Source organism: the organism of the source record quoted next, unplaced genomic scaffold (genome assembly GCF_019419815.1).
Source record: "Pyrus x bretschneideri cultivar Hongxiangsu unplaced genomic scaffold, Pyrus_bretschneideri_v1 Contig8, whole genome shotgun sequence".
NCBI lineage: Eukaryota > Viridiplantae > Streptophyta > Magnoliopsida > Rosales > Rosaceae > Pyrus > Pyrus x bretschneideri.
This window is the reverse complement of record NW_025999820.1, coordinates 7,403,714-7,426,760: the sequence shown is the minus strand read 5'-3', so window position 1 is coordinate 7,426,760 and position 23,047 is coordinate 7,403,714. Positions and strand designations below refer to the sequence as shown.

The 23,047-nt window shown below is 40.4% G+C and overlaps 2 protein-coding genes across 2 annotated transcripts; both read right to left on the bottom strand.

Moving 5' to 3' along the window:
- Window positions 1–90: 90 nt before the first annotated feature.
- LOC103932809 (putative glucose-6-phosphate 1-epimerase) lies at window positions 91–3,282 on the bottom strand. The gene is made up of 10 exons (XM_048575826.1): window positions 3,121–3,282; window positions 2,896–3,042; window positions 2,661–2,774; window positions 2,305–2,356; window positions 1,794–1,931; window positions 1,425–1,523; window positions 1,085–1,182; window positions 767–874; window positions 595–676; window positions 91–327 (listed from the first exon to the last, which is right to left on the bottom strand). The coding sequence occupies exons 1-10, from the start codon at window positions 3,192–3,194 to the stop codon at window positions 262–264; spliced, it is 978 nt and encodes a 325-aa protein (XP_048431783.1). The 5' UTR covers window positions 3,195–3,282; the 3' UTR covers window positions 91–261.
- A 393-nt stretch (window positions 3,283–3,675) lies between these two features.
- On the bottom strand, window positions 3,676–6,454 carry LOC103932810 (laccase-11). Its single transcript, XM_048575825.1, has 5 exons — window positions 6,271–6,454; window positions 6,005–6,156; window positions 5,479–5,852; window positions 4,083–5,006; window positions 3,676–3,986 (listed from the first exon to the last, which is right to left on the bottom strand). Exons 1-5 carry the CDS (start codon window positions 6,385–6,387, stop codon window positions 3,856–3,858), a joined length of 1,698 nt encoding a protein of 565 aa, XP_048431782.1. The 5' UTR covers window positions 6,388–6,454; the 3' UTR covers window positions 3,676–3,855.
- Window positions 6,455–23,047: the final 16,593 nt, after the last annotated feature.

The window sequence follows — 23,047 nt, the reverse complement described above, 5'->3', positions numbered from 1 at the left end:
TTCCTCTGAAATGAATTCAGTTTTTAATCTCACAATTTTTGTAGAGAGAGAGAGAGAGAGAGAGAGAGAGAGAGAGAGAGTACAACAGGATCACCAAAGGAAACATAATATTCAGAACGGAAACATATACAGGACCATCCATTATTGATAAACTTTGCTTGTTTTGTAGCTTAAAAGCTTTGTATAACAACAAATAAAAGACTCGAAAACAAAGAAGATACATTATGTTTACAAAATTGAATAACGGGGTTCAGCCACTCTTCAATTAATGCTAAGATGTTGCGTAGCAATCCACGTATTACCAGGCTCTAGCTGTACGTTTCCAATCTGATATGGACATGAAGAGAAAGACGGATTATGTTTGAATTAGAATCGGTATACATTTCATAACACACGAGGAAGAATATCTAAAAGTTGTTCAATATAAATAGCATCTCATTGCTGACTAATGATGGAAACGCATATCGAATGATGGGCATCTTAAGCTTAACAGAAAATAGAACCACTCAGTAGTTACTAGTTAGTCGAGTTCCCTGTCCGGATACATCAGCATTTTTAGCATCCAATAGACAATTCCAATTTCGAGTTCCATACCTTTGCATTTTCGACACAAACAAAATCTTTGTAGCATGCTTCCATTGTCAGATATGGGTTCCACAAAACAGCATCTGTCCAACTACATAGACAAAAAGGATAGAGGAGTCGAGCAAGTGAAACAGATGGAAAAGAATTTTACCAAACAAAATAAACTAAGATTTAGACTTACTTTGTGTTCTTGATAGATATTACATCACCTAAGCCATTATCAAGATGTAACTCATCAGGGGCATCCAGGTATACGCAATCCACGAATCCAGGAAAAGTGATCCCATCCCTGTGTCATTAAGATATCAATCAGAAATGCCTAGCAACATGTCCCGCAAGATTTCAAAAAATAGTGCTGAAAAGCGAATAATCTATGACAAAAGCATTTTATACTGCCCCATCAAACCTTATTTACCCAGCCAATAAACTGAAAAAGAAAGCATTGAACTCATGTCACTTTTTTCATGTGATAAAAGCATGTAACGAAAATGATACAGGCCTTTCTTCCTTGCCCTCCAGTGGATTCTTGGGATCAGGATCTTTATTTAGTGTTTTGCAGCCTTTCAAACCTTTAACTGATGCCCCTTGTACAGCAGCCTTCGTGATAAAGGTTAAATGTTAATGATACAATCATTTATCAAAGTCCATTTTACGTTATCAAATTCAAAATCTTTGCTGAGGATGTGATTCCTAGTATTTTCAGACTTTTGAAGTCATTAGAAAGAATATATGAATAGCTCAATCATTTCCACCTCAAATTATCCCTCCACTCCACACTGATAATAGGAGTTATGCCAGAATGATAACCGAACCCCTAAGCATAAAATAATCATACTTACCCGGAAGTATGTATGCAATGCGGTGCTGAATGAAAATGGCTTGCTGTCTGTATTTTTAATTACAAGTTCTGTGGAAAGGCTCTTTGTTTGCAAAGTGACCTGCAACCATTGAAACACGTTAGAAGTTTTGTCCACTCCAGGTTATGGAAAATGCAATATCATATGGGGGAGTCAATAAAATTACGACTACAAAATTACCATATATGCATGTGGCCTAACATAGTATTGTTGTGTAGCAGCTGTGCACGCCAAGGGGGCAGTGAGTTACAAGTGTGCACTAGACAATTATCATTTTCATAGAGGGTTATGTGCAACTGACCTTGTACACTAGACAATTATCATTTTCATAGAGGGTTATGTGCAACTGACCTTGTACAAAACTTGAAAGCTGAAATCCCACATTGAGCGACTGTATTCACCATCCTTTAGTTCTAAAGTTATGGTAGGATCTCCTTGCACATTTTCAGAATCAATGACGGACCAGTCCAGATTTCTTGCAAATCCGTGCTGTTAATTGAAGAAACATCTCCAAGCCTCAGAACAATAGCAAAAACCCGAATAATGCAGTCATGTATCATGCAGCCAGAACAAAAATCTGGATCTCCATACGAGAATCTTTGATGGAAGCAACAATGTCAATGGACTTACTACTACCATAGCACATTAGGCAATGTGGTTATGTGGTTATGTAACATTTATCAAGAAATCAATCAACCTACCATTAAAATACAAACATCCATCAACTGCCATTCTCAGGTTTTAAGTGTTTAGGTTTCTAATTCAGGCACTCATCAAATTGAAGTATCTGATATCAATTTAACTCATAACATTAAAGACAGAAAGAAGACGATGGTATAGAAACAAAATTAGAGGGTTGTACCTGCTGCATAGGGCCTGGTCCAAACTGTGGAAAACAATGTGGAACGCCTCCACTATCCCAAGAGAGAATAGTCAGTATCTTGACGAAAATCCCAGCTTTCAGGCAAAATGATTATTCAAAGTAACATGCTTAACAAACAAATCAAAGGAATTTCAGACCCTTTTGAAACATACAGAACACAACGAAAAGAAACCAAATTTGATATTTCCAAAATAAAGCAAGTAATTTTTTAATGATCATTTCAATTCTTCTCATTTTGGCAAGCATAACAAAGTTATTGACTGAAACTTAATCCCAAACGGAAGCCAACTTATTTCCGAAAACCCAAAAAAGGAACCCACGAAATCGAAAACAACCTGATTGGTTTCTTCTTGTTGAACACCGCATCAGGTCGAACAAAAAGCAGGTCCCTCCCATTTGGGACTTTCCAAGAAGTAATAACACCGCCATATAAATATACATCCGCCTCACTGCAAGCATCAAAATTCATCGACCCATTTCAAATTTCCAATAAAAAATTCAAAAAAAAAAGTCAAAGTTCCGTTTCCAAATGCGAATTCAGCCGCAACCCACAAAACCAACACAATGTACCTGCCGCCGGCGCTGGTCAAAACGACCTTGGGCAATTTCTCTTCTCCCTCTGCAAATTTCACCCCTGCAGTAGCGCTCACTTTGCTTCCGGCGCCGCTTGCAATAACCATCACGGATGACGACGTTTTTGGCGTTGTTTGCCAAAACCTGCGTGTTTGTGTGATGTGAAATTTACAGGAAACCGAGCTGATGAAAGACCGACTTGAGAGAGAGAAATGAACTCACCGGTTGACTCGGCGGGAGTTGGGAGGAGTGAGGGTGGGGAGCGAAACGAGCATAGAAACCATCGCCATCGCCATCTTCTTCGTCGAGTCGAGTGGGTTGGTTTGTGTGGTTCCACTCCATATACTCAAATCTTCTTCTGTCCGTCGGGTACCACGCCACCACCCGCCAAGCCCAGGGATCAAATATAGAAATTCGGATATTCTTTTACTGGGTTTGGACCGATTCGATCCACTTATTATTCAGGCCCAACATGAAGTATCATTTAACTCGTTTCGTTTCATGTAAGGAGTCATTCATTTTTACACGTCATTGATTTACGTAAAATTAGCAATAATGTGTTTTCAAAATAGTTAAAAGTGCTTTTAATAAACGCATTTTAAAATTAATCTTTAATACAAATGTAAGTGAGATAATTTTTCTAAAAGCATTTTCAAAAGACCGTATCAAATTACACCTGTATGGCTTCAGCTCAGATCCGTTGAATCGAGAAAACAAGATAAAATGTTGTTACTTGTTTCTGCATCTCCAAATTTCTTGATTCTACAGACCATGATATGGTTAAATAAAATGTTTCCAGTCTAATTTGTTAAAACAATTATTACATGGTATGGTGTAATTTGTTACATTTTTGGTCTCACACAAATTGATTTGTGTTGATTGGTAATTGTTTGTGAACCCTCAAGAAACCTTCTGCAACTTTTGCAAGAGATTGATATGAACCGGGTCCGTGCATTGTCAGCAAGGCGGAAGATCCTTAGGCGGAGGCAGAACAGATTGATCCGATCCTGGTCCATCTTCTACAACGAATGCTGTTTTCAGTCCCCAGCCAGTATGAAGCTCCAAGTGACAGTGCATGAACCAAACGCCTAGACGTTCAATGAGAAGCAAAGGTTATAGTAAGTAAATAACTAATACGTGGTCAGTAAATGCGGTACATGTTAAAAGTTATGTGATCATCGTACCTGGATTATCAGCTGTAAACCGAAAGGCGGTCCAACCACCTGTGGGAACTCCAATTGTATTTCTCTCAACAGGATCAACCAAGTTGTACTTAGCAGGGTCCTTGGCAGGATCAAAATTCCCAATCCCAGTTCCAACAACAAAGAAGTTGTATCCGTGGAGATGGAACGGATGCGACTCCACGGTTAGGAGATTCGTGTCTTGTAAAACCAGCTCAACTGTCGAATTGAAAGCAATCTTGCTCAGCCTAGTTCCAGTTGATGTCCCAAGATTGGCTGTGAGTGGTGCACCAGTGTAGTTGAATGCAGTTGAAGGCCTATCGGGGAAGTCGGTTTTGAACACCCCTTTGAGGTTGAAGTAATGTGCTTGCAGAAGCCCGACCCGAGGCATCTCGAAAGAGATGTTGTTCAAGGAAGCAACAAATCTTGTTCCGTTGATGCAACTAGGGCACGATTCTTTCCCGAAACCAATGGTGTAGAAGAGTTTCCGGTCGACTTTGAGAGGCACATTGGCCGGAAAGTTTGGACTGTTTAGGCTTCTGAGCTTCTTATTGTAGCTTAAAGCGAAGGATGTGTCATTAGGGTTAGGCAGTTGAGGAAGGCTTGGCAGGACGGTGTTCGGAACTCCTCTGTATTGGAAGATGGCTGTGGCTGTCTTGTTGTCAACGGGAACCGGAGCATCCATGAAAGGTCTGGCAGCCATGAAGTATCTGCCTGAAGCTTGATTGGCTTTGACCAAAACGTTTGTGGTCTGGCCTGGTGCGATTAGTATGGCTTGAGTAGTGAAGGGTTTGGTGTAAACTGCATCAACCTCCACCACCGTCAGATTGTGTCCAGCAATGGCGAAGAAAAGTTCGTCGTTGAGAGCGGCATTGATGATTCTGAGGAGATAGGTCTTCCCTTGCTCAACCTCCATTGCAAAAGTATCTAAACGGAAGAGAGTACAAGAAAATTGGAATTATAAATTTTGCAGCTGTGATCATATTGAAGCTGAAACTGTTGCTTGTGTTTAAAGCAATTCGTTAATTTTGGGGTTTGGAGTTCAAATATTTTATCATTTCTTTTTGCAGTCCTACTGTTTACGCAAAGGATGATTGGTCTTTCTTAAAGACATGACGCGCTCAGAAAACTTGACGTTTTAGGATGAAAAATCATATAGAACTTTGACTTTAGGTTTTTATCTCGGGTCTATACATGACGTTCAATTTTTCTCACAGACATGACGTGTTGAGGAAGCCTTACCTCTAGTCAATGTTCTTACGCTTCGATCCTACGTATTGACATAGTTAACGTTTTTAGGGTGAAACCATCACTAAGAGCTTAGAATTAAGGTTTCTAGCCTCGATTTTTGGCGTAGTTTTTGAAAGTAAGAACAACACTGATGAAGGGGTTTGCTTACGTTTCTCAGAGCAAGGAAACAATGGCCCTGGCTTGCCGTTGATGGTGTGAGCATCTGACGAGTTTGGTGGCAACCCCAAGCTGTTTGCTTTGTTGACAAAGGTTTCGACATCGACATTCCACCATTCGCCGAGAATAATCTCAGTCTCCCTGTACGGCTGTGCGAACGGGAATGGAGTTCCTTGTTTAGGCATGATCACAATTGCTCCATAGACAGTAGCCCTTAGCCAAAGAATGTGTGCATGCCACCACAGAGTTCCTCTTTGACCTGTCACGTTGAAGTCGTAAGTGTAGCTACTTCCGGTCTGGATCGGACATTGCGTCACATAAGCCGGTCCGTCTGCCCAACCGTTTCGATACTGCTTCAATCCATGCCTGTAAGAACATGTATAATTCAGTGAGATACAGTATATAATTTAGGGAAACCGGTAAATACTTCTGCTACGAGAAAAAGGTTGTGATAAGAAATGCGCAATTTTTTTGTGCTCACTAGCTAGTTTGTTTGGTTAGTTTAGTTTAATTCTCACCAGTGAATGGACATGTTGTATTGAGCATGGTTTGTAACATTGATTTGAAGTCTGTCACCTTCTCGGACATAGATCGTAGGTCCCGGAAACCTTCCATTTACAGTAACAATCGGTTTTGCATGGCACAATCTGCTCACGTTCTTCACTTGGACCTGCAAAATCCCACAGAGAATGTTATCGATTCGAAAACCATGAACGGAGTACTAGTTCTTCATTTTCTTCTTTCTTTCTTGTATGTTAATGCATGGGAACAACTCACAACTCACATCAAACTGGTATTTCTTGATGGCAGCTTCCGCAGGAGAAGTGATTAAGCCAAGAAACCCGAAGAAAATAAACACGAACGCGCACAGAAACCTGTTCCGGAGGCAGATGCTAGCCATTTCGATTCTCTCTTTTGATCCACAACTTCTTGATTGTTTACGTGAAGAGGTAATGAGGCATGAACACGAAGATGCCAAATATTTATATGCACGCGTTGAGGCAAAGACGTGCATTTTTTAAAGTATGTTAAGGAGCTTCTGGGTCAATTAATAATTAGGTAGGAACTGTGCTGGACATGAAACCTTGCAAGCAAAACTTTGAAAGGGACTCGGGCCGTCTTCGACTGACTTCAGAAACCTCTGATTTGTAAAATGGATAATGTGCACCAACCAAAACCCTAAATGCAGTGGCAAGCTTTACCGTTGAGGGAAAGGTATAGCTTAAAGAATATGGTATCAAAAAAGGGTATCTTGTTGAGGAAAGGGATATCACGATTTCCGAACACATTGTTGTATGTGGTTTTTATCACTTACGTGATAGTTCATGATTGACTTGAGTTACTTGCTGCATGAGATACAATGGGCATGAGAAGTTGAGAAGTTTTTCATGAGTCTGACTATCATATCGCCATGTAGTATTAACAATCTGCACATATAATAACGTGATGATCTACTTATTAATACTATGTTCTATGTTCATGACATATGACATATCAACCATGTCATTTACTTGTATTATAATACGTGAATTAGTAACACCATTTGATCGTGCGCACTAAAATCTCCCGATGCCTCTTCTCTTTGTCATCCATGTGAAAGCTTTTTGCAAGGTGCCATCTCGGCAATGCAAATGCTTCACTTCTGCTATGCAATTGGGTCAGATGTCATTCTCCGGGAGTTGCTTATAGCTATGAGTTATGGTTGTGTATTTGCGAACTTTGGGGCTCTTTTCGTTAAGGGTACTTCAGATAGAGGCTTCCTCGTGCCTTTAATTTTTACCTACTCCATAAGGGAAAGACAAATGAAATATAAATACAGAGGGACGTAACCAGGATTTGACGATCGAGTGGGCGGTAAGTTAATTATACTTCTCATGTAGGCACCTTATATAAAAGTATCAAATATCATGTAATTTGGTTCCACTTAAATTTACAATGGTTTTATTTAATGTGAGAATTGTTTTAATCAGACAGTCCTACCGAAATTTCTCTCCTATAAGAGGACATTGTAAGTTTAAATATGATCTTTGTCAAATAGAATAAGTCCATGTGGACCCCACAATGGTAAGAATGACAGTATATTCATCTGCAGCCGTTTAGGTTTAGCACGCCCCCCATCGAAGGATGAGTACAAAACACAGGGCAAGCAACACCTACACCCTTCAAATAACGAGTCTGAGATGAGGTTCGGTGGTTCGTCAAACCAGTTACAATTTGAACCAGCAAGAAGAGCAAGAAGAGCGTAGCGCGCTAGACGATGGGCTATGCCGTTGACACAGGTATGATGGTCTTTTCTACAAATGAAGCAAACAATGAGGAGCAAGTAGCCAACTTGAAAATTATGCGAGTCCGACGATATAATATGATAAGATAATACGATTAGTCACACGTGATAGATTGACGATTGTTGACGTATGTGATTTTGCGCCCTACGGTCAGAAATATTCACTTGGGAATGAATTTTAGAGTGCTTGATCATCATATGGAATTTGAACCAAACTTAACTCTTCAATACATGCTAATGAGTGCCTAACGAGAAAACATGAGTGCAAAAAAATCACTATAAAAAGTTAAAAAAATAAGGAAAGGGATCATCTCTTGATTCATTCCACCTAATCATCCTCATAAAACAATTTGGATTTTTAAAATTTGATCAAACGGCTACAAACAGGGGACCACTCTAAAAGTTATAATAATTTTAACTATTGAATTAAATTTCAAGAACTCAAATTGCTTGATGAGGAGAATTAGGTGGAAGGGATCCGGATAGGATCCCTTTCCAAAAAAAAAAAAAGTTAAACCATCAACAACAAAATGTGACAAATTGAAAAATTATGCGGCTTGTCTTTTTTTATTTAGATTTCAACCAACCTGAATAAACTCATATTTATAAAACATGACGCGTTTGATTTTGATTGTTGATATTGAATCCGGATCTTTGACGGATTCTCTTTTTGAGGATCCCAGAGATTCGTGAATCATATTCGTTCATTTTACATCATGCGGTTAGAAATCATTTTAAATATTTTTATTTAAAATTAAATACAAACAGTATCCGATAAAAACTAACCGCACAATGTAAGTTGAACGGACATGATTTATAGATATTCAAGATCCTTATTAAAAGAATCCGAAGAGTATCCTATTGGGTTGATATTCATGACATATGAAGTATAAATGGTCATGATGAGTTCACGTGGGTGCCCAGCTAAAATTATAGAAGAATCCTGTTTATGTTTGGTTGGTAATGTAGTTTATGGTCATCAGCTGGCAGACGGCAGATAAGCAAGAATAGAACGATGAACAATGCATGCTGCCCAACAGCCCATGTCTCGAGTCACAAGCCTTATCAAATGTTGGTGACGAGTCAATCAATACTTACTCGTGGGCCGTTTCATGCATGCCTAACATATCATCGTCATCTTCATGTGAAAATATGAAGATAACTTTATATCAGTAAAAGTAAAAAATTTAACAAGGGTTTATAAAAAGTTGAGCTACTTTTAGTATTGTCAATTAGTTTTTATAATGAAACTCTCAACTTTTTTTCATGGTATTAGACTAGGTGTAGCCTATGTGTGAGCCCAACGGTCACACGTGCTCCATATCATTCAATTTGTGTTGTCTACTTGTTTAGCTTGAAAATCCGTCATCCGTGAGAGGGCGTGTAAGGATATGAAGGTAAAAACAGTTTCATTCGATGAAATGAGAAATCTAGCAAGAGCTTATAACTTTATAAGGAGTTACTCTCTATATTGATAATTAATTTCATGGTAGAACCCCGACTTTTTCACGCGAAACATCTGTTCATGTAGTCCCTATTCTCTCTACCGATATAAATATATAGAGATATACACGCCCCTTAAGGGCAGAGATTCTCATTTTTTTTTTTTTTTTGCTTCCAGAAAATGAGGATTAGTTGTAGAACCACTTTATATGGAATTTTAACGATCCGAACTATTTACTTTGTAAGTCTCGATTCGTAGATTATCCTTGCAAAAATTCAATTCAGTTCGAAACTATTTGCCTAATTAATTATCACAATGAAATTTCAGTGTTTCTTATAAAATAAAATGTTTATCAGTTTCTTTGAACTCAATTAATATTTTTGATTTGCCTACTATTTCACAAAAATAAATTTAAGAGGTGCAACTTGAAAAATAAACAATTTAAATCGTTAAAATTCAATGTTATATGGATCCCAAAGCTAATCCGTATTTAAATTGTGACATCCCGTCCCGGGATTATTAAACGCACGTGTGAATTTACCTTTTTGCCCTTAGTCGTTTTTTTTGTCACGTTGTGGGTTGTTTTGGTGTGGGGTGGCATGTGTTGGACCACACACACACTCCCACAGACAGACACTGTCTCTCTCTCTCTCCTTCTGTCTTCTCTCTGTCTCTCCCGTGCTCTCTTCCTCCCTTCTCCTTAGAAACAGTACGGACAACACACAAAGGCACCCAAATCTTAGTAGATCGAGGAAACCAAAGACACTATTCAACTCGTAAGGTCGAGGCGAGCTCAACCATACCATTTTTCAGGTGAGGAATATTTCGTTATCACGTCGATTCAACAATGGCCGAATTGAGTACTGTTCATGCAAGTTTTATACATTGTGTTTTTGGACTTTTTAAGCTTGTAGTTGTGTTAGGGAGACCTCAAGGAGCTTGGGAATACTTCGTTGGGTGGATTTGGACGTCGGGAAAGCTTAGTTTCAAAGTTGGCCGAACTTGGATCGTTGTTGCAGGTGAGATTCTTTGATTTTTAGGCCTTAAGAGTAGTCTAACGTGATTCTACTAGTCCTAAGCTTCATTTTGGTATAAAGAACGTGAAAAATGGTTGAAAAACGAGTGAGAAAACAAAGTTTGAAAAATTTCCAGTTTTCCGGCGACGGCGCCGGCGACGGCGCCGGCGCAGACGGCGGCGGCTCGCCGGAGAAGACAGGGGAATATTCCGTTAAGGCTAACGGAATATTCCTAACAGAAGCTAACGGCGTCAGTCAAGGTTAACGGAATATTCCAGGGAATATTCCTGACGGCGTCACCTGACGCCGTCAGTGTGCAGGTCACGTGGCCGCGCGTGGGGGCGCGTGGACCCGTGCCTGTGCTGGCGCGTGGGGGCGCGTGAGGTGTCCAAAAATTATTTTAAAAATATGGTTGTGATCGTGAGGTTGTGTAGATCACGTTGGTATATTCATTTGTCCATTTTGAGCAATGTATGAAAAGTTATTACGAGAAACGGGTTATGTGCTTTAAAGTTAACGTTTTTATAGTTGTTTCGCATCTAGGTGACACGTACCCAGAGGACGAGCGTGCACAGGCGAGACAGGGGGGCTACGACCCTTCTACATACCAGTGAGTGGGCTTTTGTTTTCCGTATCTACCTATATACATTTATATTCCCAGAAATTGATTTAAAAAGGGTTAATTGCCTTATGCCATGTACTTTATTATTTATCGTGTATGCATCGTTACATGCATCATTCGTGGCATACATATACATATGCATATGTCATATATATTTATGTGTGGGTGCTGTGGAGGCATAGGTAAGTGCCAGGTAAGCGTTAATTAACGATTGCATTACATAGTGTTTAGAGATGCTTAGAGAGCTCATAACCTGCACCCCCGGTGTTAGTGCTCCCGCCCAGAGTAGGGCACAGTCCTTCACGTGTTGTTCACCTCCCGCACCATACGCTCAGCTTGGATCCAAGTTAGGTGCATAGGCCTGTCGTACAGACCACAGTAGGTGGTTCCGACTCGTAGGTGACCCGCGATTATTCGCACAGCCTTCACGTGATCGTAGCACTAGAGCGGTTATATGTATTACACCCAGACCTGTCGTACAGACCACTATAGGTGGTTCCGACTCGTGGGTAGGTTTAGTGATTGAGATTGAGATTTGGGCTCTAGTTTTAGCCGTACAGGTCACTTAGGGGACTCCGGCTGCCAGTGATACGTGATTGATGTGATTTATGCCTGAGCACTTGCATATCATTATGAAGCTTTAAGATTGGCATACCCTTGAGCATGATTGGCATATTTATACTTACGTACATATGTTATTTATCTGGGAAGTATACAGGTTTTACGGCGAGGGGTTAGTTTGTGTTTTGCTAAATGGTTTTCAAAGAGCTTTGTTTTTGCCCACTCACGCTTTTGTTTTGCGCCCCTCCAGGTTCTAGTTGCTTAGCCGTTGCGGTGGTTTCCCTTGCGAGCTTTTCGGCGTTCTGACAGACACTCCACATTGTAGGGTCGCCTTCGGGCGTACTACTGTTGTTGTTTTATTTGGACTGCTGTAGACCTGCTCTGAATTTGTATCGCACTAACTAGCACTTATTCTAGTACTAGTATTCCAGTTTTTAATTATTCGTACTTTTATTTTACTACTCCATTAGCTTCCGCACGTGCACATGGCTACGTCGCCTTTGTGTGACGGCCAGCACGCCCCTATCTCGGTCGGGGTGTGTCAGTTTGGTATCAGAGCTTAGGTTTGGCAGTCCTGTGTCCTTGTGAGTATTCTAATAATTTTGGTGTCTTCTGTCAGAACTATGCCGCCTCGTCGGGAACCCCGTCGCTCTTCTGAGCCTACGTTCCCCGATATTACTCAATTGGGGGAAGCTTTTGCTACAGCCCTTCAGGCAGTGATGCGCCCTCCCCAGAGGACTCCTCTGGAAACTATGTACAATCTGAAGTTGGATAAGTTTAAGGGCAGTGAGGGACCCGAGAACGCAGAGCGCTGGCTAGAACACATAGAGAAGACTTTTCGGGTACTACATAATCAAGGGAACTTGCCTATGGAGAGATGGGTTGAGACGACTGCTTGGTTTCTTGATACGGAGTCGGCAGCTTGGTGGGAGCAGGAGCTTCGTAGGTTGACTCCGGATCAGAGGGTCGAGTGGAATGTTTTTACGAGGTTGTTTAGGAGAAGGTATGTGCCCCCTGAGTATATTGACCGTAAGAAACAGGAGTTTTCCGAACTGAAACAGCGGAAGATGTCAGCGAATGAGTACTACCGTAAGTTTACGGACTTGTCCCGTTACCACCCTGATGTCGCTGGTAATCCGGCGGAGATGCTCCGTCTTTTCCGTTTGGGCACTAGGAAGAAGTGGCGTTCTATGGCGTCTACAGTCCACAGCGAGACTTATCGGGACTTCTATGAGATACTGCTGAGGATCGAGGATTCGGAGAATATGTCGAGCGATACTGATGAAGAGAAGGACGGCAACCAGAAGAAAGATGACAAAGGTAAAGGTCAAGCATCGCTTGGGCCCCGTCAGACTCAGAACTTCAAGAGAGGTGGAGCTAGTTCTAGTTCTTCGAGTGGTGGCTTCAGTGCCACTGGGCAGGGTCGTGGAGGTAGATTTTCTGGTGGCGCTAGAGGCCAGAGGCAGGGCGATGGTGGGCGAGGCAGAGCCCCAGTTTGTCGTAGGTGTAACAACCGGCATTTCGGTGAGTGTAGACGTGGTAGCAACGGTTGCTTCACATGTGGACAGGTGGGACATAGAGCAGCACATTGTCCCCAGGGCCAGCAGCAGCAGAAACCACAGCAGACCTTTATGCCACCACCTGCACCACTCCAGCAGATCCAGGGTCCTAGTGGTTACGGACAGGCAGGTCGAGGTGGTGCCTACCACTACCAGGGTGATGCTGTACCCTATGCCTCGGGACAGTATCAGTATCCCCAGGATCCCTACTCCCAGGGTAGTTACCCTCAGTATTCGGGCGGCTATATGCCGTATCCTCCAGCTTCAGCCGGCGGTTCTCAATGGTATCAAGGAGGACAGTTTCAGACAGGAGAGATTGCTACCAGTAGTGCAGGGTCTTCGAGACAGACCGGTCAGCCCAGTCAGGGGCGTGGTACGCAGAGTCGTGGTGCTCAGGCGAGCAGAGGTCGTGGCGGACGGCAGCAGGGCCAGGGGCGTATACACAACATTTCTTTGCAGGATGCTCAGAACAACCCGGATTTGATTATGGGTACGTTAAATATTCTTGGTTATTTTGCTAGAGTCTTGATTGATTGTGGAGCTACACATTCTGTGATTTCTCATACATTTGCTCAAGTGACGCAACCTCGCCCCACACCCCTAGGGTATGATTTAGAGTTCGCTATGCCTAGAGGGGAGAGATGTATTGTGGATCGTGTGTACCCAGGTTGTCCGGTGATAGTTGAGGGCGTGGTTATGCCCGCTGATCTTATCCCGTTAGATATTGTGGATTTTGATGTGATTTTGGGCGCGGATTGGTTGCACCCCAATCGTGCCAATATTGATTGTTACGGGAAGATAGTTACATTTCGTCGTCCTGGACTACCCGTGGTTACCTTTGTTGGTGAGCAGAGTGGGGTGAGGCATGGTGTTATTTCGGCGCTACGAGCGAAAAAGTTGTTGACTAAGGGTTGTCAGGGGTACTTAGCCCATGTAGTGTTGGATGAGGCTCCTCCTTGTAATGTTGAGGACGTGAGGGTCGTCCGACATTTTCCAGATATTTTCCCCGAGGATTTGCCTGGGTTACCACCAGATCGAGATTTGGAGTTCACTATCGAGTTGCTTCCAGGTACTAATCCTATTTCGTTGACTCCTTACCGTATGGCACCTGCTGAATTAAGGGAATTGAAAGTGCAACTGCAAGAATTAGTGGATAAAGGATTCATTCAGCCTAGTACTTCACCTTGGGGCGCTCCAGTGTTATTCGTAAGGAAGAAGGATGGAACTTTGAGGCTGTGCATCGACTACAGGCAACTCAATCGGGTGACGATTAAAAACCGTTATCCCTTGCCTCGTATCGATGATTTGTTTGATCAGCTGAGAGGTGCTTGCGTGTTCTCTAAGATAGACTTGAGGTCTGGTTACTATCAGCTGAAGATCAGTAGGGATGATGTCCCTAAGACGGCGTTCAGGACTCGTTACGGTCATTACGAGTTTCTGGTTATGCCATTTGGGTTGACAAATGCACCAGCCGCCTTCATGGATTTAATGAACCGGGTTTTCCAGCCTTACTTGGATAGGTTCGTGATTGTTTTTATCGATGATATTCTGGTGTATTCTAAGTCGAAGGCGGAGCATGTTCGACATCTTACTTTGGTGTTAAAGAGGTTGAGGGAACACCAACTATATGCTAAGTTTAGCAAGTGCCAGTTCTGGTTAGACCAAGTTGCGTTCTTGGGGCACGTCATTTCTGCTCAGGGTATTTTGGTTGACCCTCAGAAAGTTGCAGCGGTAGAGAGTTGGGAGCAACCGCGAACCGTCACCGAGGTGAGAAGTTTCCTTGGATTGGCGGGGTATTATCGGAGATTCGTTAAGGATTTTTCGATGATTGCCTTACCACTGACAAGGTTAACAAGGAAGGATGTTAAATTTGAGTGGGATGATAGGTGTGAACAGAGTTTCCAACAGTTGAAGCATTGTCTCACTCATGCACCTGTTTTGGCACTCCCAGACGATAGCGGTGATTTCGAGGTTTATAGCGATGCTTCCTTGAATGGTTTGGGATGTGTGTTGATGCAGCAGGGTAGGGTGATTGCTTATGCTTCGCGGCAGTTGAAACCTCATGAGATGAATTACCCTACACATGATTTGGAGTTGGCTGCTATCATTTTTGCGTTGAAGTTGTGGAGACACTATCTTTACGGAGAAAAGTGCAGGATCTTTACAGATCACAAGAGTCTCCAGTATCTCTTTACTCAGAAGGAACTTAATCTTCGTCAGCGGAGGTGGTTGGAGTTGCTCAGCGATTACGATTGCACGATTGATTATCATCCTGGTCGTGCGAACGTAGTGGCTGATGCGCTTAGTAGGAAGTCACAGGGCCGCATGAATGCGTTGTACGCTAGTCGTGTCTCCCTTTTGGCTGACTTACGTGCCACGGGAGTGAGGTTAGAAGCTGAAGATCGAGAAGTGGCGTTACTTGCTAATTTCCAAGTTAGGCCAATTCTTATTGATCGGGTACTTGAAGTTCAGGTAGCTGATCAAGAGACTCAAGAACTAATTCAAGCTCGAGAACAAGGAAGGAGGCGAGACCTCAGAGTTCGAGATTCGGATGGCATGTTGATGCTAGATGGTAGAATGTTCGTGCCTAAGAGCGTGGAGTTGAAGAAAGAAATTCTCGATGAAGCACATATCTCGGCTTACGCCATGCATCCAGGAGCTACGAAAATGTATCATACCATTCGACCATTTTATTATTGGCCGGGTATGAAGAGGGAGATAGCCGAGTATGTAAGCAGTTGTGCTGTTTGTCAGCAAGTTAAAGCAGAAAGGAAGAAGCCGTTTGGGTTGTTGCAGCCGCTTCCAGTTCCCGAGTGGAAATGGGAAAATATCACCATGGATTTTGTGTACAAGTTGCCGCGTACACATAATGGCTTTGACGGCATTTGGGTGATCGTTGATCGACTCACTAAGTCGGCTCATTTTATTCCAGTGAGAGAGAAGTATTCTCTGAGCCGTTTAGCGGAGTTGTTCATTTCGAAGGTTGTGAAGTACCACGGTGTCCCAGTGAGTATTGTCTCGGATCGTGATCCACGATTCACATCGAAGTTTTGGGTAGCTTTCCAGGAAGCCTTAGGCACGAGATTACTTTATAGTACGGCATATCATCCACAGACCGACGGGCAGTCAGAGAGAACTATTCAGACCTTAGAGGATATGCTGCGAGCTTCGGTGTTGCAGTTTGGTGACGCTTGGCACCAGCGGTTAGATTTGATGGAATTTGCCTATAATAATAGTTTTCATTCAAGTATTGGCATGGCACCATTTGAGGCCTTGTATGGTAGAGCTTGTCGCACACCGTTGTGTTGGTCAGAAGTCGGAGAAAGGGTCTTAGTAGGTCCGGAGATTGTTGAGGAGACTACCCAGAATGTCCAGGTAATCAAGACTAATTTGAAAGCGGCACAGGACAGACAAAAGAGTTTAGCGGATCGGCATGCTACAGACAGGGTGTACGAAGTCGGAGATTGGGTATTTTTGAAGCTTTCGCCGTGGAGAGGTGTAGTGAGATTTGGGAAGAAAGGCAAATTAAGTCCACGGTACATCGGACCATACATGGTCGTGGAGCGAGTTGGTGAGGTAGCTTACAGGTTGGAGTTACCTCCAGAGCTAGCCAGAGTGCATAACGTTTTCCACGTGTCTATGCTCCGACATTATGTTGCTGATCCATCCCATGTGATACCTCCTCAACCGTTAGAAATTAACCCAGACTTGACGTATGACGAGGAACCGGTGACGATCATCGATTGGAAGGAGAAGGTTCTGCGGAACAAGACAGTGAAATTAGTGAAGGTTTTGTGGAGGAACCATTCCGTTGAGGAAGCTACGTGGGAGACAGAAGATCGAATGAGGGATTTGTACCCTCGTTTGTTCTTTGGCCAGTAGGGGCTGCTGTTTGGTTGTTTTGAATTTCGGGACGAAATTCTTTTAAGGTGGGAAGGTTGTGACATCCCGTCCCGGGATTATTAAACGCACGTGTGAATTTACCTTTTTGCCCTTAGTCGTTTTTTTTGTCACGTTGTGGGTTGTTTTGGTGTGGGGTGGCATGTGTTGGACCACACACACACTCCCACAGACAGACACTGTCTCTCTCTCTCTCCTTCTGTCTTCTCTCTGTCTCTCCCGTGCTCTCTTCCTCCCTTCTCCTTAGAAACAGTACGGACAACACACAAAGGCACCCAAATCTTAGTAGATCGAGGAAACCAAAGACACTATTCAACTCGTAAGGTCGAGGCGAGCTCAACCATACCATTTTTCAGGTGAGGAATATTTCGTTATCACGTCGATTCAACAATGGCCGAATTGAGTACTGTTCATGCAAGTTTTATACATTGTGTTTTTGGACTTTTTAAGCTTGTAGTTGTGTTAGGGAGACCTCAAGGAGCTTGGGAATACTTCGTTGGGTGGATTTGGACGTCGGGAAAGCTTAGTTTCAAAGTTGGCCGAACTTGGATCGTTGTTGCAGGTGAGATTCTTTGATTTTTAGGCCTTAAGAGTAGTCTAACGTGATTCTACTAGTCCTAAGCTTCATTTTGGTATAAAGAACGTGAAAAATGGTTGAAAAACGAGTGAGAAAACAAAGTTTGAAAAATTTCCAGTTTTCCGGCGACGGCGCCGGCGCAGACGGCGGCGGCTCGCCGGAGAAGACAGGGGAATATTCCGTTAAGGCTAACGGAATATTCCTAACAGAAGCTAACGGCGTCAGTCAAGGTTAACGGAATATTCCAGGGAATATTCCTGACGGCGTCACCTGACGCCGTCAGTGTGCAGGTCACGTGGCCGCGCGTGGGGGCGCGTGGACCCGTGCCTGTGCTGGCGCGTGGGGGCGCGTGAGGTGTCCAAAAATTATTTTAAAAATATGGTTGTGATCGTGAGGTTGTGTAGATCACGTTGGTATATTCATTTGTCCATTTTGAGCAATGTATGAAAAGTTATTACGAGAAACGGGTTATGTGCTTTAAAGTTAACGTTTTTATAGTTGTTTCGCATCTAGGTGACACGTACCCAGAGGACGAGCGTGCACAGGCGAGACAGGGGGGCTACGACCCTTCTACATACCAGTGAGTGGGCTTTTGTTTTCCGTATCTACCTATATACATTTATATTCCCAGAAATTGATTTAAAAAGGGTTAATTGCCTTATGCCATGTACTTTATTATTTATCGTGTATGCATCGTTACATGCATCATTCGTGGCATACATATACATATGCATATGTCATATATATTTATGTGTGGGTGCTGTGGAGGCATAGGTAAGTGCCAGGTAAGCGTTAATTAACGATTGCATTACATAGTGTTTAGAGATGCTTAGAGAGCTCATAACCTGCACCCCCGGTGTTAGTGCTCCCGCCCAGAGTAGGGCACAGTCCTTCACGTGTTGTTCACCTCCCGCACCATACGCTCAGCTTGGATCCAAGTTAGGTGCATAGGCCTGTCGTACAGACCACAGTAGGTGGTTCCGACTCGTAGGTGACCCGCGATTATTCGCACAGCCTTCACGTGATCGTAGCACTAGAGCGGTTATATGTATTACACCCAGGCCTGTCGTACAGACCACTATAGGTGGTTCCGACTCGTGGGTAGGTTTAGTGATTGAGATTGAGATTTGGGCTCTAGTTTTAGCCGTACAGGTCACTTAGGGGACTCCGGCTGCCAGTGATACGTGATTGATGTGATTTATGCCTGAGCACTTGCATATCATTATGAAGCTTTAAGATTGGCATACCCTTGAGCATGATTGGCATATTTATACTTACGTACATATGTTATTTATCTGGGAAGTATACAGGTTTTACGGCGAGGGGTTAGTTTGTGTTTTGCTAAATGGTTTTCAAAGAGCTTTGTTTTTGCCCACTCACGCTTTTGTTTTGCGCCCCTCCAGGTTCTAGTTGCTTAGCCGTTGCGGTGGTTTCCCTTGCGAGCTTTTCGGCGTTCTGACAGACACTCCACATTGTAGGGTCGCCTTCGGGCGTACTACTGTTGTTGTTTTATTTGGACTGCTGTAGACCTGCTCTGAATTTGTATCGCACTAACTAGCACTTATTCTAGTACTAGTATTCCAGTTTTTAATTATTCGTACTTTTATTTTACTACTCCATTAGCTTCCGCACGTGCACATGGCTACGTCGCCTTTGTGTGACGGCCAGCACGCCCCTATCTCGGTCGGGGTGTGTCATAAATAAAATAAAATTCTCTTCCATCAAAGATCTCCCTCCCAGAAACATATATGCATAGATCCAACTAGAAAACCAGACTCGAAATAATTCAGGCAAACAACTTGTCAAGAACATGGGTTTCTGTAGTGGGTGAACGTGCCATTCTTGGGCTCCACTTCCATCAACCCAGCGCTACCCAATTCATCAGTTTGTTGTAACAGTCGGCAGCCCTTCATTCAAAGGCATCTCTATTTTTTGATAAAAATTAAGAATAATTGTGAGAAATGTTCTACATCAAATTTTAACGATTTAAACTGTTTATTTTTTAAGTTGTACTTTATATATAATCTTTGCAAAATATTAATCAGAAATATTTTGAGACATCTAATTGAATAACAAGCATTATATCCTAAGTAACATTAAAATTTCATCATGACAATCAAATGAGTAAATAGTTTCTTAATTATTTTTTTACAAAAATGATCTATAAATGAAGATGTTCGAGTATAAGGGGCCCCGCAACTTGTCCCCATTTTACAAAAAAATGAGAATCCCTTTAGATGTTTGTGTAAACTATGAATGTTCTTGGTGTTCGTCACTTCAAAATCGATAATAAATATTTTTAGTTTGCATCCGATTCAATGTAGACTAAGATTGCATAATTTTCAATTTATTTGGCCCGACGTTGAATTAGATTGAATTGAATGTTGGTTTTTAAAACGGAAAAATAAAATATTGAAACATAAAAGCTGTTATCAAATTTACAACAAAACTAAGCTTATAACACAATTTTTTTTTTAACAAAATAACACAGTTTTATTAGTGCGTAATAATTCATTGATGATGTATGCAAAGTAAAAAAATAAAAAAATAACACATAAAAAATCAAAAATCAAAATCAAATGCTAAATAAAAGTGTTTTAATTAATTATACTAGCATTTGCTTATAGACTTTGGGTGTATGAACACATTTTTTTAGAAAATGAGGGGAGAGAGAGAGAGAGAGAACGTGGGGGAGTGCTTGGCTTTTTTTTTTTTTAATTTTATATTGAAGGTATTTTAACATCACATGTAGGTGAGGCTTCAATAAAAAACAGTAAAATTTAGACCTGTGAAATTACATTATTGCCCATCATTTTTTTTTGTGTGATAAAAGACTAATTTGTCCTTTCACCCTCTTTTGGTTGACAAAGAGGGTTTCATTAATTAGTGGAAATAATGTTTTTTTTAGCCAAACATAATGATATAATGTATTTAATGACTTAAATTTCTTTTCTTTTTTTCAATTTTAGAGGACTAATACGATCAAAAGAGCTTAAAATTAACTTGAATCGGAAGTTACTGGATTCTCACAATCAAAATGGTCATTTGAACCAACCACATTGGTTTTTCGATTTAAGAATCTAATTTAATCCGGCAAATCATCAAAACCGATCAAAATTAAATTAAATCAATCAGTATGAATGAATTGGATCGGATCAAAGATAAGTGCTAAGAAAATTCTTTCAAAAGTAAGACTCTCCATGAATATCTGTCACTTCCTATTTTTTACACAATATTTTACAATGTTGTCACATAAATTGCCATTAAACTGTTGGGTTACTTGAGAATCACTTTAACATTTCTTAGATAAAATCTTGAAACGCCCTATGAATTTGTATATTATTAAAAGAAATGATATTAAGATGAATTAATTCAAGTGTTTGGCCAAATTGGGGTGAATATGATGAGTAATAAATTAAAAAATAATATCAAAGGATTTATTCAACTTGTGCGATATTTCCAGCCACATAGAGTCATCGTCCCTTCCAATACGAAGGGTTGGAAGAAGTCGCATGAAAGTGATTTTATCAAGAAGTCCAAGTCCAAAAGTCCAAACGAGTGAATCTTTTGTCCCAAAAAAAAAGTCCAAGTCCAAGTCTTTCTTAGAAATTAATTTCCAAGGTTATCAAGTCAATCCCATCTTTGACCATGAGTGTTTCGATAAGAGAAATGTTAAGGAAATTTTTTTAAAAGTGAGATTTTCCGCCACTTTATGTTTTTGGGACAATTTTTATGTTAATATTGTGCAAAAAAACAAATAAATAAATAAAGTAGCAGAGAGTTCATGAAGAATCGTATTTTGAGAGAATCTCTTTAGACCATCTTCAAAGAATGTCAAATTATAAGAGTCAAATTACAATTAAAAGATGATGTGGCAATTTGAAGTCTTATGTCAAATTTTGTACTTCTCACCGAATTGTCAAATGTTATTTTAATATTTAAATAGATCTTTAAATGATTGTAATTATTAAAAAAATGTGAAACAAAATTTTTATTGGTTGAAATGTTAATGGAATAAGAGACCCACCATTAAAATGAATTAAAAATAAATTTGACATTAATGTCAAATTTGACTCCAAATCACAAAGCATTCAAATCCATTCACCAAATAACACTTCGGTTGGAAAGACTTTTGATGTCAAATATGCACAGTAACATTCCACTTAAATTTTTGACATCTCATTTGGAGATGCTCTTCGCATTTCTCTTTCGTAATGGGATTTTCAAATCCAATATTATTTCACATTCATCACGAAAGTGTGTTGAATTAAATGTTTGCGTGTATGTAACTAATTAATAAAAGGCTTTTTCAATTTTATTTTTGGTATAAGAAAATCCAGTATTATACTATTATACTTAGACCCTGCTTACTTGGACTTTCTTGTTTTATTTTCTCGATTCTTTTTTTGTTTTGCAATATTGAAATTAACTAAATTAGAAATCGTTTAATAGTTTGATTAACGTTGTCAAAATTTTCTGTGTTAGAGTGTGCAATATTGAAATCAATTAAATTAGAAATCGTTTAATAGTTTGATTAACGTTGTCAAAATTTTATGTGTTAGAGTGAGAAACATTCTTCGTATATTATATAATCGATATATATGATTAAATAATTTAAAATTTAGTTAATTTTTTTTAAAGATGATCCTAAAAAGTGACTAAAAATAAACAATTCGAATCTCCATGCTTCATTATATGATAAGAAAGAGCTGAAAAAGTAAAATGAGAAGTTTGGTAACAACATCCCACTAGATAATATCAGGAAAAAGATCCTGGCTGGATTTTTTTTAGGGATTATAGAAATTCCATGATTGTGATCGTTAATCGTACATCGTGTGGTCAGTTTTCGTTAGGTACTATTTATATTAATTTTAAATTTTATAATGATTCTGACCGCACAATATATTATAAACGGTTACGATCACATGATCTGGCAAGGATCCTTTTCCATAACAACAAACATTGATTAACTTGAACTTGACAACAATGACAAGATTGCACCCTTTTTATAGGATAAACATGAAGCATTAGATAAAGTTAAGAATATTAAAGTTTCTTATTAGGGTTTCTTCCAGTTAGATTATGACAAAAGCTTGTTGGATCAGTGGCTATGCATAGCATAACAGGGTTATGCACTTTTTATTTTTTGGTTGGACATTTTCTTTCCTTGCTGTAAAAGTTCCTAATTTCCTACTAAATCCTAACATTACAGAACAAATTTCATAAAATCAAATCTTTTTTTATTATTTTCTGTTGGATCCATAAAATCAATCAATCAAAAGTTAGTTAGAACAAATTCCATAAAATCAAATCTTTTATTAATATTTTCTGTTGGATCCATAAAATCAAATCAATCAAAAGTTAGTTAGTTGTCCCTGCGAAATTCGAAAGAAAAAATTTTAAATCCAACATAACGAGGAAAATTAGTTATTTATAAAATTTTAATTTGATAATTGGTCAAAGTTTTAGTTCAAGAAAAATTAGCTAATTACAAAAGTTTAAGCGTAATCAGCTAAAGTTAAAGACTTAAAGTTCAGGGTAAATCCACTAATTACAAAAATTTAAGGAATAATCGATTAAAATTAAAATTGAAAAGGA